This window comes from Cyprinodon variegatus, unplaced genomic scaffold, assembly GCF_000732505.1.
Source record: "Cyprinodon variegatus isolate N-32 unplaced genomic scaffold, C_variegatus-1.0 Scaffold203, whole genome shotgun sequence".
Classification (NCBI taxonomy): Eukaryota; Metazoa; Chordata; class Actinopteri; order Cyprinodontiformes; family Cyprinodontidae; genus Cyprinodon; species Cyprinodon variegatus.
In genome coordinates, this window is record NW_015150656.1 from 171,405 (window position 1) to 185,657 (window position 14,253).

The following is a 14,253-nucleotide window of genomic DNA, read 5'->3' on the forward strand; positions in this document are numbered from 1 at the left end:
TACTATATTTGGGCAAAAATGGCCGCTCCCAGACTCAGCGATCACGACGAAAATTATTGTTTGTTTGTTTTTTTACTGATTAACGCTAAATTCATCACCGCAAATGTATTAGTTTTAGGTATAAATAATGATCCATTGATTATTCCTTGCTGACCAGACTTTTCCTTTGAACATTAACAAACTAGTTTCCTCTGGGATTCTTCTGAAGCTACAGTTCTCACCTGATCATCCAGCAGGGTGTAGAGCTGCAGCTCTCCGGTAGCAGTGACCATGCCCAGTACGGGCCGTTCGGACACGGGGACATGGCACCTGACGACATGAAAAACAATTAACATGGTTGGGAAGGAAAACATCTAGATCCACTCTGGTGAAAACCAAGTTCTTACCATTTCAGATCTAAAATGGCTGCTGTGTCTAGGCGCTGCAGCTCGGTAAGAGGAGGGATCATCGAATCCTCACGCCGAAATTCAAAAAGGTACAAACGCCCGGTCCGCCTGTGAGGAGCATCCTCACTTTCTCCCTGCAGCATGAATGCAATAAAAACATGCAGAAGAGATTAACATTAAACTACTGTCCACTGCTTTATCAGTCACAACTTTAGATAAATACAATTAAAAGATAAAGGTGGCAGGCAAGGTTAGACACTGACATGGGTTTCACTACATGAGTTGCAGTTATTTTAGTTGTTTTACAACCACACAGAGCAATTCATAGTGATGTTATGATACTAGCGCGTTTGGAGTAGTGGAAGGGGCGTTTCCACAAAGCGCGTATCGAGGCTGGTTTCATGTAGGGGAGGAGCCGATGTCGACGGCGCCTGAAGTCTTGCTGCCGCCACAAAATGTGACCGCTTCAGGAAGTGGTTCAGATCGCCTGCGAACTTTGACAGGCAGTTAAAAGTCTCAGTCCAGACTTGGGAGTCTGCAGGAGAGTTGCGGTCAGTTGAGTGTTTTGAAATACTCCAAGTATAGATTGGTTGTTTTTCCAACCAATCCTGTTGGTTAAAACTATTTTGGTTAGATTAAACAATATAATGATCAGAAACTGATCAATCCATTGGTTTTGGTTGAGTAACCGTAATTTTCGGAATATAAGCGGCAACTTTTTTCCCCATTTTTTGACCTTGCGGCTTATATAAAAATGCGGCTTACCTATAGACTTTTACAGCTAACGGCCACTAGATCCTAAATCTATGGATTTTACCATCCACCATGTTGACGTCACATTTGCTTCAACACACAAGTACGGTAGCCGGGCGCGCGGGAATGCGGAGGTCCTCCGGAAGCAGACTTCTACCGCGAATGGTACGAGACAGAACGACAGCGAGAAAGATGGACATTAAACATAAAAAACCTGTGTCTTATAGTCCGGTGAGGCTTGTATATGTACAAATCATGCAATTTAGCTTCTGCGGCTTATATTCAGGTGCGGCTAATAGTCTGAAAATTTCGGTTATAGCATTAAGTAGAAATTAAATACCATGAAAACAGTAGCAGTGACAATGGTGTCAGCTGTAGGAGTGTGCTGATACTACAAAAAAATTAATTCTAAATAAGTATTTTTTTCTTAAAAAAGTGAATTTTTCATTGAATTGAGGAAGTAAGTGAGACACTTTGCTGATGGAGCAAGACAATTTACATTTAAAATAAGAAAAACAATTGAATTGTCTTATTTCAAGTGCATATTATCTAATTATCTGATTCTAGGAGTAAAACTACTCATTCTACTGTCACTCCATCCATCATTCCATCATCTTAATTACCTACTCAAATTAAGGGTATATAAACTTAATTTAAGGAAATTTTTACTTATTTCTAGATTGTCTTTGAAGTGCATCAATCAATGGGTTGTCGGTTCAATCCCCGGGCTTGGTTTTTGAAAGTTGCTATATTAGTTAAGTATTTTGGTCAAAGTGACCAATTTGTATTGGTTTGCCTTTTTACCACCAGTGTAGATTGGGCAAAAACACTATCAAATTAGATTGGTTGGACACAGATCTTCCAAACAGATTAAAAAAAAAAAACATTTCATTTTGTTCATCATTGCACACTTTCACTGTCTTCTTGAGCTTTTGTCACTGAAATGATAGAAAACAAGCAAACCTTAAAAGATTCATTGTTTCTAAGACAATTTACACTAAACAAAACTTTACAAAATAATTTGATTATATACATCAATCACGAACATTTTCAAAGGGACTAAAAAAAAAAAAAAACATAAATTCCTTGAAGCAATTTGGCCAAAGGGTTCAATGAGTTTTCATCTCACCATCACTGCTAATTTACATGTAGGGCAAACAGTTATGCTTGAAAATGGCTTATAGATTTAACATCTGTTTTGCCAAACAGAAGAAAGAGAGAGGAAATATCCATGAGATGTTCAAAGTTTGTTTGTCCCTAACAAACTGTTTGTTTTTGATTCTTCTTTTTTTAATCAAAATTCTTAGACAAAAATCAAACAGCTTTTGGAGATGCACTGATCAATTTTTTCTGATCCCATATGAAACAAGGGCTGAAGATATTGGTCGATGTCTAATAATGATCCGATACTACTGTTGGATGGATTAACCTTTATGTTTTACATAAACATTATTAGAAAAAGGTAACTAATAAAAACATAAACCTTCAGTAACTGCTGTGCTGCTCTGTGCAATTATGTCATTGTGTCTTTAAACTCAAAGTCAATAGATTGCTGTAACTGTTGCTTTAAATGATATCAATAAAATTAGAAATTACTGGATCAGCATCATCCAACTGATTAGTCAAAAGCTATATTAATAACACGGTTAATTATGCATAAGTAGACTGACTCCATACCAATCAGTGGACATCTAAAGATAACTGTTAGCATATTTTTATTGAGTGGTATCAGGGTATAAGAGGCTGCTTGCAATTGTGCAACTCTTTTTTTTCTTTTAAAATATCCAATCTATGATTAACCTGCAAAACTTTCAGACACAGATAAAAGTGAATGGCACTGGTTAGTGTTGGGGTGTATTCCTTTGCGATGAAGGCGTTTTCTCACCGCTTTCTGCAGCTGGTAGGTCCCACATGCTAGGATGTCGTAGCTGGAGGAGAGCGGACACCACTCCACCGTATCCGCACTCAGCTCCGTGTCAAACACCTGCAGCGTGCGGGTCCTCGACTTCCAAGCCATGGCCACCTGGTCTGCATAACGTTAGCGTGTTGGTCCAGCTGAAGCTAAACATAAATAGCAACAAAAACAACCGGAATCAGGATTATTTAGTTATATATCCATACCTAGCTAACTCCCGCTAGGCTAACTAAGCCACAAAACACCATTGCCCCAGGCAGGCTAAGCCTGCTTAGAGGATAAGTTCTAAAGTAAGGTGGAGTATGGACATGGAGAAGGTTTTAATTTATGTATCTTCTCAATTAATCCAACAATATTTAGCTAAAAAAAACGGCTGCAAGAAAACTCACATGCACGCTCACCAAAGCAGATTACACGCAGGGCGCGCTTACGTCATACAGACACGTAGTGATGCATTCAGGTACCACACGTAAAACACACCGGTGTGGCAGGCAGGCTAAAATAAACATTTCAGATGTCTTAAATATAATTCTTACTAATACAAAACTAAGGTTATGTTTCCCATTCATGTGTATTGGGCTTTTTCTTTCAAATATCTAAAATAACATTCTTCCTATCAAAAACTGAATTCTGAGGAGGCGGAACTCTTAAGATGTCTATAATACTGTTACTAATTCAATTAAATTAAATCACTACTCATGACAATTTCAGATATAAAAAAAATTAACATTCTAGATATGGAAGAAATGGATTTGAGGCATCTGAAATATATATTTGGTCAAGCTGATAAATGTCAAAACGGCCAATTAAAATGTGTAAAGATTTCTAGGTATCTGAAAGTGTATTCCAGTATGCTGCAGTTTTATTTTTCACATCCTGGAATTGTATTTGTATTTGCTCATTGGGCCTCCTGTTCGCCACAAGAACTGCATGATATCCTGTGAACATTTATTTTGGAAGCTATAGATGAAGCACAATAAAGCTTGAACCCCTTGCAGCTTGCAACAGGTTGGCAGAATATGCATTCAGCCTGGTACCACTCCTCAGCTAAAAAGGGATATGCACCAGGATCCTGTTTGTGTATTTCAGTACAGCTTTCTTCAACTTAGACATTTGCTCATATATAACAGCAGAGAGGATCATTGGGGCTCCTCTTCCCTCCATTAAAGACATTTCATCCCAGCTCTGCGTGTCCCGAGCCTGTAACATCACCAGTGAGCCCTCACACCCCAACCATGGACCGTTCTCCCTGCTGCCCTTTGGGAAGAGGCTTTGCAGCATTCGATGCAGCACCAGCAGATTCTGCAACAGCTTCTTCCCCACTGCTGTAGACAGCTGAACTGTTGAGAAAACTCTTAATCAAGTCACAGACTCCGCATCAAATTGGTAACACCAGTCCAAAATTCTGCATATTTGCACCATACATATTAATGCTCTGAACTCCAATATCAATGTGTTCTATGCATCATGCTTTTCCCCCCCACACTGTTTACATTTGATCACTGCTGCACTTTATGGAAGGAAATCTCATGGAAGCTGTACAAAATGTGTGTATACACTCTGTGCATACACATGTTGTATACACTCTGTCGTGTTGTATACACAGAGTGTATACAACACGACAATAAAAGTTGTCTAAGTCTAAGTCATATATACATGGGTGGTTCTAGATAGGGGCTAACAGGGGCCAGTGCCCCTCGAGAACTGGTCCTGGCCCCTGTTCTGGTCCCTGTACTCAAAACACACAGAACATTTTTCTGCTTTTGGCAAGTAGTGCACTAATAGACCAATTTCTAGAAGTAAATGTATTTTCTCTCGAGTTAAGGACGAAAGACAATTTGGAGATGGACTAAGATGATGTGTAAAATAAGAAATCAAAAATACTCACTTCTTTGGCAGAGGAATGCACTTTTTAAAGAAATGTTTTACTTTTTTTAGGTCAGTTTTTTTTTTCTTTTGTTCTTTGCCACTTTGAAGAGCAACAGACCCCATCTTGCCCTCTGGTAAATTTTGTCTAGAACTGGCACAATATATATATATATATATTATATATATATATATATATATATATAGCCTCATTTATTGCTATTTTTTTTATTTTTCTGCCTGGGTGGTAAAAAAAACTACATGGACCAAAGAAACATTTTCACAAACCAATACCTTAAATATTGTTATTCACCCAAACTGACCAATAAGGCTGCGTCTGACGTCAGGATGGGCTACGTCCTAAATGGTCACGTGACATTTTGGCTAATGCCATTTTTCTTTTTTTTCCCCTGCTAATGTTGTCGCTGAAGGAACATCAGCAGGTTGCAGCTTTGCTCTATAACACCATGGATTTTAACGTGAAGAAGCTAGCCACCGGCGCGGGACTGTTCTTCACGCGCGCTGTCCAGGTATTTAAACACCGCGGCGGTTTGGCTCGCGCTCCCTTTCACTTTGCCTCCAGCTGAGTCTGACTCTGCAGTTTATTTCCACACTGAAAATGAAACACTGTCACTGAATGAAGGACGTGTTTTTAATATTCAACTTTAGAAATGCTCAGTTGTAGGTGGAAGGAGCAGGTTTCACCTCTCATGTTATCCAGCTGTATGTTAGCTAACCTTTACTAATTCACCAGGGGGTGGCTTTTATTATTAACTTATATTAATTTGGAAGGGACAGTGAGATAAACGGGTACATATTAGCACCAGCCATACATCGCGTTATACCGGGGATATTTATTGAAACCTCGAGCATAAATCTGTTTTTTTATCTTTGGTTTTCTGACAGGATGTTTGTTTGTGTCCCGTTTCAGTTCACTGAGGAGAAACTGGGCCAGGCGGAAAGGACTGAGCTGGATGCTCACTTTGAAAACCTAATGAGCCGCGCTGACTGCACCAAAAACTGGACAGAGAAGATCTACAAACAGACTGAGTACCTGCTGCAGCCCAACCCAAGTATGATTACTGTGTGGTAGAAGTGTTATTACAGCAGGCTTACTGTGAGACATGTTTACTCCAAAGCCTGGTCAGAGGAGGACCAGACACAGCCTCTGACCTTTTGCTATTCTCATTGCTAAACAAAGACTTTTATAGAGTCCAAATAAAAATTGGCACCAGTTTGCACATTTTTTAGGGATGCAAATCTTAGCTCCTATTTTTTTTTTAGTTTTTCAGGACATAAACAAAACCATCTTCAAGCTAATCACAAGTGTACATAAACATTTAGCAGATCTTTCACTCATCCCCCAAAATCTATGTCAGAATATGCATCTAAAAAGAAAAATAAGCCGTTAAATATCATTCAATATGTTTATGATAATCAAACATGTCTGCCTAAATCAAGGTGGCGATAATACACACTATATAGCACACATGTCAAAGTCAAGGCCCGCAATCTGGCCCTCCAATTGTTTATCCATGGCCCCCTGGATAAGCCCATGCAAAGTGGGCGTGATTTTGAGGGCATGACGACAAAGCTGCACGATTGGAGAAAACACAACAAGAAAGATGGCAAAAACTATTGAAAAGTTGTCGTTTGGAATCAGCTTAGGAAGGATTAGACTTGGGGTTTTCGTTGAAACCTGAGCAGGAAGAGGCTCTACGCTCATTAATTTTAAAGAAGGACGTATTCGCCGTTTTGCCAACAGGCTTTTTGTTTACACTCCCCCACCAGCTTCCTGTCGCGCTTCCTACGTCACAGTCAGTTGCTCATTGGTCAGAGCGTTGGCCAATAGGCACAGACAGAGTTTGATAAACTACGGGTTGTTCTCATTAACAATCTTCCAATGTCTGATTCATCGGGGCCAGACTAAATTACACATTTAATCTCACATTTAGTCTGGATTATCAGGCTACCCCTGGATGATATTTGATAACCATTAGAACTGGCCCACAGGCCACTTGTTCACCTGTGACTTGGCTACCATGGCTTGTTGTGGGGAATGTAGTGTTGGTGCGATTGTGTTGCACATGCCAACCTTTTACTTTAATGTTTTTGTTGTGCTTTGTATGTTTGGATTGTTTTGTTTTTTTCTTTTCACCCTTTAACAATCCAAGCTGGGCTAAAAGTCGGTTGTGTGACGAGACGGAGTGCACTAACTGCGCAACGCAACTGCTGTGCATTGTCAGCAGAGGCTGATTGAAGCCAAAATAAAAGGAGCCTGGATGGAGGGAGGGGCGGAGCTGATCCTGCGGTGATAAAGACGGACACGCTGCTGAGCGAGGGGCAGGTGGGATCCATACGATACCCGTGCGCTACTTACAGGCGTGGACGTCTGCCCTGACTGTGCCATCTGTTCACCTCCCGGTATTCTGTGCCTGGCGTGCAGATCCCACCTGCCCCTCGCTTGGCAGCGTGTCCGCCTCTATCACCTGCAGGATAAGCTGCCCTCTCCTTCCATCCAGGCTCCTTTTATTTTGGCTTCAATCAGCCTCTACTGACACCTGCAGGCAGCATTTGCGCAGCGCGGTTAGTGCGCTCCGCCCCCTTAGACAACCCTCTTCAGCCCAGTGAGCTTCGATTGTTATATGCCGATATTTTAAAACTCATGTAGCCGATAACCGATACCGATACCGATGTTAAAGCTGGACAAAAATACGTAGTCATTGAAAATAGCAGTTTTGTTATCCATTTCTGACACTTTGAAAAATAATATACTCAAATATATTTTCATATGCTGATATCAAATAGATTTTTAAAAACGCGGTATCGATCTATTTTACTTTCAAAATCTCGTGAAATTTCATCGTTTTGTTACAAACTCTCGTGATATTTTGCAAATTCTTGTGAGATTTTGTTAGTAAAATAGATCTATACCACGTCAATATATATCAACATATAAAAATATGGCAAAATTTCGATGACTTATAGCAATATTTCATTAGTAAAAGAGATTGATATGGTGTTTTTAAATGGCAATATATCAATATATTTTCCCTCGTCTTTAGAAGTTTTTAAGTCTGTAAAAAAAGAAGTTTTTGAGGAAGAAGAAGTAGTATTTTATTTTTATTTTTTTTTAGACTTTAGAAACTCAGAAGCTGATCAAATATCGGGTTAAATATCGGTGGGGTGGCCGATGTCCGATATTCAGTTTTAAGGCCGATACAGGCCGATACCGATAGGGGGCCGATTATATCGTGCATCCCTAGGTGGGAAATCAAAAAACAAAACAATCCAAACATAATTTCTAATGCATGCACTTTCATTTATGTTTTTATCTTAATAAGTTTATTAATATAATAAAAGTTTTTGTTAGGTCCTGGTTCAATAGGCTTTGTTCATTTTAATATGCTTTAATGAACATTTAACCAGTCCGGCCCTCGGCTTGTAGCAAATTAGTTTTTTTGGACCTCTGTGTATTTGACTTTGACATCCCTGCTATACAGGTTTGTGTTTATACCTATAAATTTTGTTTTTAAACATTTTATATAAATAAGGTGCCAATGGGTAAATAAATGTTTAAATTCTGCTGTTTGCTTTTTTACACTCGAGGTGTAAAAAAGAGACTGTTTTGATCTAGCTGTATAGCATGATAAAAAGACAGAGAGCTCTAACCTGTCCTTCTTTTGACTCTGCATGCCACAGTCGATCATACTGGTGAGTATCCTGCCTCCCGATTCCCCTGTGCTGCTCTGCTGTGGAAACCTTCATGCTTTGCATCATTAGCGCAGAGGAGTAATTCGATCCGAGTTAAAATGGTCACATGTTTTTCATGCTGAAATTAAGGACCCATTATTTTTCTTGGTGAAAAAGAGCAACAGAGTGACTTGAAACTTTACTGCTTAAGGGAAGTAGAGAAATGATTGGTGTTTGATGCAGCTAATTAGGCTAAATGCTAATGTTAGAGCGTGCCAAACCCCAGTTCTCTGTGTTTCTGCTGTCAAAGCTTTAGGGGTAGGTTCCAGCACCCGTTTACATTCACCAGGAGGGTAGCTGCCCATTAAAAAACACCTTTGGAGTTTAGCTTTTCATTGCTCCAAATTTAGTCTGGTTTCTGATAGTTTGCTGCAGACTAGAGGAGCATCTGATCCAAACTTTGAAGGCAATCATTATTTGTTTGGTAATGCATCTGTTTGCAGGAGTTCTAAGATGATATAATATCTGTTGTAAAATTGTCTCCATGCGCTACGATTCTTCACCAAAGTGCAGAAAACACCGAAGATGAAGCTTGTTAATTACAAGGAAACCCTGTTAATTTACAGAACCAGTTAAGAACTGGATCCAGCTCCTTTTCAGAACTCCAAACCCTTTTGTGGAGGAGCTCCTGGGGCCGAGTTTCCATCTCATCTATTTTCTCTACTTCTGACTTGTTGGGTCATTCATTATTTGTGTCCATTGCTAGTTCTTCCTCCTCTTTTTTTCCATGTTCTTGCTGCCAATTTGATTAAATAAGATAAATGATTGAGTCAGATCAGACTGCAAACACCCAAGTCCTTCGGTGACTCTTATTTGCTTTTTTTAAAGAGAGCAATCTTTGCATTGTTTGGAGGTTGGCACAACGTAGATATTGTGATTTAATCACAAAAAAAACAGTTTAAAGGTTTGGTTTGTGACTGCAGTTCCTTGTTGACCTTTTGTTGGAAGCATTGTGAAGATGAGATGCATTATAACAGTTGAGCATTAATACTTAACAGTAGATGAGACATTTTGTCTCCTAGTTTCCTGCGATCAAAATTTTACTGTCCTTTTCTTGTCCGTTTCATACATTCTGTCTCCACTATGCTGTCCACACAGATAGGATTGGATATGGGACATCTACCTAACCTATAAACTTGTAAAAAGTAACAAACAGTTGTGAGGAATAAGTGTGGAAATCATTTGAAATTGGGCTTGATTATTAAGGGAAATGTTTGTAGTTGAGCAGCAGAATTGAACATTTTACACTTTAATAATGATAAGATGTTTATTCTGCGGGATTCTGCTTATTTTCACTTATTGGATTGATATTAAAATATTATATTAACATAGTGGAAAGGGCCTCAGACTCAACCTGACTGCTCAGACTTGTCTCTTTATCTAATGTGATGAAGACTAAAAAGATCCGATTTGGATCCAGTTTGTTGGTTACAGACTGCTGGACACGTTTAACTGTGAAAGATGTGCTTGATTACTACCCTGTGACATTATGGGATGTTAAAGGCTCATAACAATCTGCCTATGTCAGCTTCAGCTCCATAATGATGATCACATGAATGTCTCTCCCAGTGAATGGTTCGTTATATGGTGCAGGGATCATTTCCGAACAAAATAAATGTGACCAAACCTCAATTTTAAGGACTAACAATGTTACAAAGAAACCTCCAGCTGGAAATATCAAAATACAAGCACTTCCTGTTCCATTCATTCTGACTTTTTACACAGTTTATTGACTTTATAGAATTGTTTATTATGTATTATTATACTTTATATTTATACATCTTTATTAAACTTTCCCAGGCCTCCAAAAGAAAACCCTCCAAAGGCAGTTCTGTGTCATTAACAGTGTCTGTGATAGGAAGTTAGTCATTATAAAGATGAAAAATACACTTTGAATTATACAACAGTTACATTCATAAACAATTAAAACCAGACCTGTTCCCGGTGAATGTTGGTCTCAGGGCTGCCCTATGTTATCGGTTCTGTTCATTACAGAATTTCTAGGTGCAGCCAGGGACCAGAGGGTGTCTGGTTTGGGAACCTCAGGATATCATCTCTGCTGTTTGCAGATGATGTTGTCCTGTTGGCCTTGTCAAACCAGGACCTTTATCATGCACTGGGGCGGTTTGCAGCCGAGTGTGATGCGGCCATGATGAGGTTCAGGACCTCCAAATCCGAGGCCATGAGAAAGGTGGACTCCCCTCTTCAGGTCGGTGGAGAGTCCTTGTCTCAAGTGGAGAAGTTCAAGTATCTCGGGGTCTTGTTCACGAGTGAGGGACGGATGGAGCATGAGATTGATAGTATACTGTATCGGACTGTCATGGTGAAGAGGGAGCTGGGGGGGCAAAGCTCTCGATTTACAGATCAATCTACATTCCCACCCTCACCTATAGTCATGAGATCTGGGTAATGACCAAAAAGACAAATAGTGAATACAAGCGGCCGAAATGAGTTTTCTTTGCAGGGTGGCTGGGCACACCCTTTGAGATTGGTTGAGGTGCTCAGTTACCCGGGAGGAGCTCGGAGTAGAGTTGTTGCTCCTCCACATGAAAAGGAGCCAGCTGAGATGGCTCATGCATCTGTTCCAAAAGCTTCCTGGTCGCCTCCCTCAGGAGATCTTTCAGGCATTTCGTATTGGAAGGAGGCCTAGGACACACTAAAGGGACTATGTCTCTGAGCTGGCCTGGTGTCGCTTCGGGGTCCCCCTAAAACACCTTGAGGAGGTGTGTGTGGATCAGGAAGTCTGGGCATCTCTCCTAAAGGGCAGAGTAGGCTTTTGCAACAGCACACATGTCGCAAATGTCGCTTGGCTCTGGTCGCAAACCGGTTTTGCTGGTATGCTTCTGCACCGTCGGTCTGGAATTTCTAGGGATGCACAGCAGTTTCCCACCGAAGCGCCAGGGGGAGCCTATTCGAGAAATTCGTGAGACCTTCTGCGGCTGGTCATGAGAACTTTGGCGCCGCCTGCGGTAGTGTTTGACCTTCCAAAACAACAATGGCGCGTCTGCAAGATATCATGGTCACAGAGATGGATCTAGAGTTGCTAGACATAAAAGAGGAACAGGTTCAGTTAATGGAGTTAGCATAAAGACAGATTAACCTTTCGACGTAGTTGTCCATTGTAGTTGTTCCCCGGTGTTTTAAAATGGCGCAACCCGCACCGAATCGAGAATGACGACCACACAGACAGCCGGAAAGGCATACCAAGGACCAATTGCGGCTGCTTTTTGTCTGCACAGTTCTGCTTTAGGTCTATGCGGGTTGGCGACCGTCCAACGCGTAGGTAGGATTCTTTTGAGGTGCGCGACAAGGGTTGCAGAGCCTCTGCGTGGGGGCGTGGTCCCGCACAGAGACAGATTTGACGGTCGCACAGGCTATGCGTCAGAAGCATAAATTGGCCTTTAGACTGCTGCCTCCGTGACCGGGCCAAAGATAAAGCAGAATGGATGGATGAAACAATTAAAACCAATTCAGCAACGATTTGGGCCTGAGGGGAACTGTGGAGGCGCATGGCTACTACTTAGGTGGTAATGAGGATTTAATGGAGGAATGTTTATTTTAGCTGGGACTTGATTGTTTATTGGGGAACAAACTCAAGACTTTACTTGGACTCTCCCATGAGGTACTTAAATGATACTGGAACTCTGAGAGAAGGAACTTTTCTGCATTTAACCAACCTGCTGGCCAACAGCATCACACACGATGTGGGAAGGACGCACTACCCTCAACCAGCATTTTGTCATATGTCAGCCTCCAAGAATAGGGAGCCTGGTTTGGCAATGAGTGAAATGCTGGCCCACAGCATTATACCGCCTTCATGAAGGCTGTTTGAATTGACAGGCAGGATATAATACACTTTTCTTTTGGGGATAACCCGCAATTCTGCTGCTTAACACCATAAATGTGGCTATTTTAGTGGAATTAAACAGGCGTTCCAGTGGTGTAGGATTTATTGCAAAAAAGCTTAAATAAAAAAACTAGAAACATGAATTTAATTTCTAACCAGTTCCCCCTGATAAGGCCATATATCCACACTAAACTGTGAGAAAGTTTATGGTACAGAGCTTTAAAACTGAGCTGCCAATGCACATCTAAAAGAAGAACATTTGACAAAAAAATTAATTAATACAGAAATTAGGGTCTTGATGGAAAGTTTTAGTTTGGAGAACTGGTAAAATGTCTAAGCTCTGGATGATTAGAAAACTTTTTAGGAAACTGGTCTTGAAACAAAGAGAGTTTTTTTAATCTTTCAGTGAAAGTTAAGCTCCAGCCTTGTTCTCCATGTCCATCCCCACCACGTCTTTCCATCTATTCCTCCTTCTTCATCTTGCATTGATAAACTGCAGTTCTTATTTGGCAGATCGCAGTAAAATGTCTTTTTTATGTATAAACTGATCTATCTTATTGATTGATCCCAAATCAGAACTGAAGTTTCTGGTTCCATGTGTCGTTTTCCACAATCTGTCCTCTGAGTTATTTACTGATCATTAGACATTCAAATGTAAAATATTTATATATTTTTTATTCAATTATATTTTTTAGTTAATAGATTAAATTACTTATTAATTTAACAAAATTTTAACTGATTGATAGAAATAACTGGGACATGTTTTTCAAATCTGTCCAGTTAGCTTAAGGAGGCACTTGTGGAAAATGTTTACATTTTCTCTCTAATCTGGTTAACCAGACCAAGGCTTAGGTTGGGATTTCGCTGTCCCAGAGTTTAAGCATCTATATTTGATCTAGGTTGGTGTTTGGTTTTGGTTCAGTTTCTATCAAGGTAGGTTCTCGGTAGAAATCAGAGGCAGCTGCTGCTTTCTGAAATGGGGGAGGGTCAGTAGTGTTAATTAAATCCAAACGTCATGTATCGCATGAACACACGTTGAAACACATAAAACACGTCACTAAATGGGTTAAAATAGATGCTGTGAAGCGCTCTGCAATAATAAACTCCAGAAACTACGGAAAACGGTAAAGCACAAGGCGACTGTTCTGGCTGAATGACCACTTCACTCTCTGGACTCATTAAGGAAAACCTCCACGCTCTCTGGCCACCGTCAGTCAGAAATACTTCAGTGTGTTGGCCAATCAGCATCGAGCAGCCAGCTTCATGACCCGCCCCTGCTCCACAGAGCAGCTACAAGTTATAGTCTCACAGAAAGTGATGTATTTAGTTGTGTTATCCAATCAGGGCTCTACTTTCTGGTTGCTTACCTCAATAGACTGAGGTTCAAGCCTTAACTGGGATTTTTCTGCTACAGAGAGGATGGGAGATCGCAGAATAAACAGCCGATTAATCAGCAAAATACTACGGAAGAGGATTAGGGCCACTGGAAAAAAAAAAAGTTTATTGATTTTAAAAATTTTATTTCAATTTAGTATTGGAAAAAATTCAGAATTCTGACTTTGATCTCAGAATTCTGACTTTTTTCTCAGAATTCTGACTTTAATCTGAGAATTCTGACTTTAATCTGAGAATTCTGACTTTTTTCTCAGAATTCTGACTTTAATCTGAGAATTCTGACTTTAATCTGAGAATTCTGACTTTAATCTGAGAATTCTGACTTTAATTTGAGAATT

General features: G+C 40.2%; 2 protein-coding genes across 7 annotated transcripts in view; one reads left to right on the top strand and one right to left on the bottom strand.

The window, feature by feature from the left end:
* Positions 1-3,476, bottom strand: part of dph7 (diphthamide biosynthesis 7) — an 11,090-nt gene extending 7,614 nt beyond the window's left edge. Inside the window, exons 1-4 of one of the 3 annotated variants that reach the window (XM_015379911.1) lie at positions 3,444-3,476; positions 3,025-3,200; positions 387-520; positions 222-309 (exon numbers count right to left, since the gene is read on the bottom strand). In XM_015379911.1, coding sequence (XP_015235397.1) covers positions 222-309; positions 387-520; positions 3,025-3,156 — 354 coding nt within the window. In that variant the 5' untranslated portion in view covers positions 3,157-3,200; positions 3,444-3,476. Of the gene's footprint in view, positions 1-221; positions 310-386; positions 521-3,024; positions 3,201-3,443 lie in introns of those variants that run through there. The other 2 variants (XM_015379912.1, XM_015379910.1) reach the window with 2 other exon arrangements.
* A 1,822-nt stretch (positions 3,477-5,298) lies between these two features.
* LOC107088026 (endophilin-B2-like) overlaps positions 5,299-14,253 on the top strand; it is a 48,001-nt gene continuing 39,046 nt past the window's right edge. For 2 of the 4 annotated variants that reach the window (XM_015379929.1, XM_015379930.1), the window contains exons 1-3: positions 5,299-5,450; positions 5,852-5,993; positions 8,623-8,634. In XM_015379929.1, coding sequence (XP_015235415.1) covers positions 5,337-5,450; positions 5,852-5,993; positions 8,623-8,634 — 268 coding nt within the window. In that variant the 5' untranslated portion in view covers positions 5,299-5,336. The remainder of the gene's footprint in view (positions 5,451-5,851; positions 5,994-8,622; positions 8,635-14,253) is intronic. The other 2 variants (XM_015379931.1, XM_015379932.1) reach the window with 1 other exon arrangement.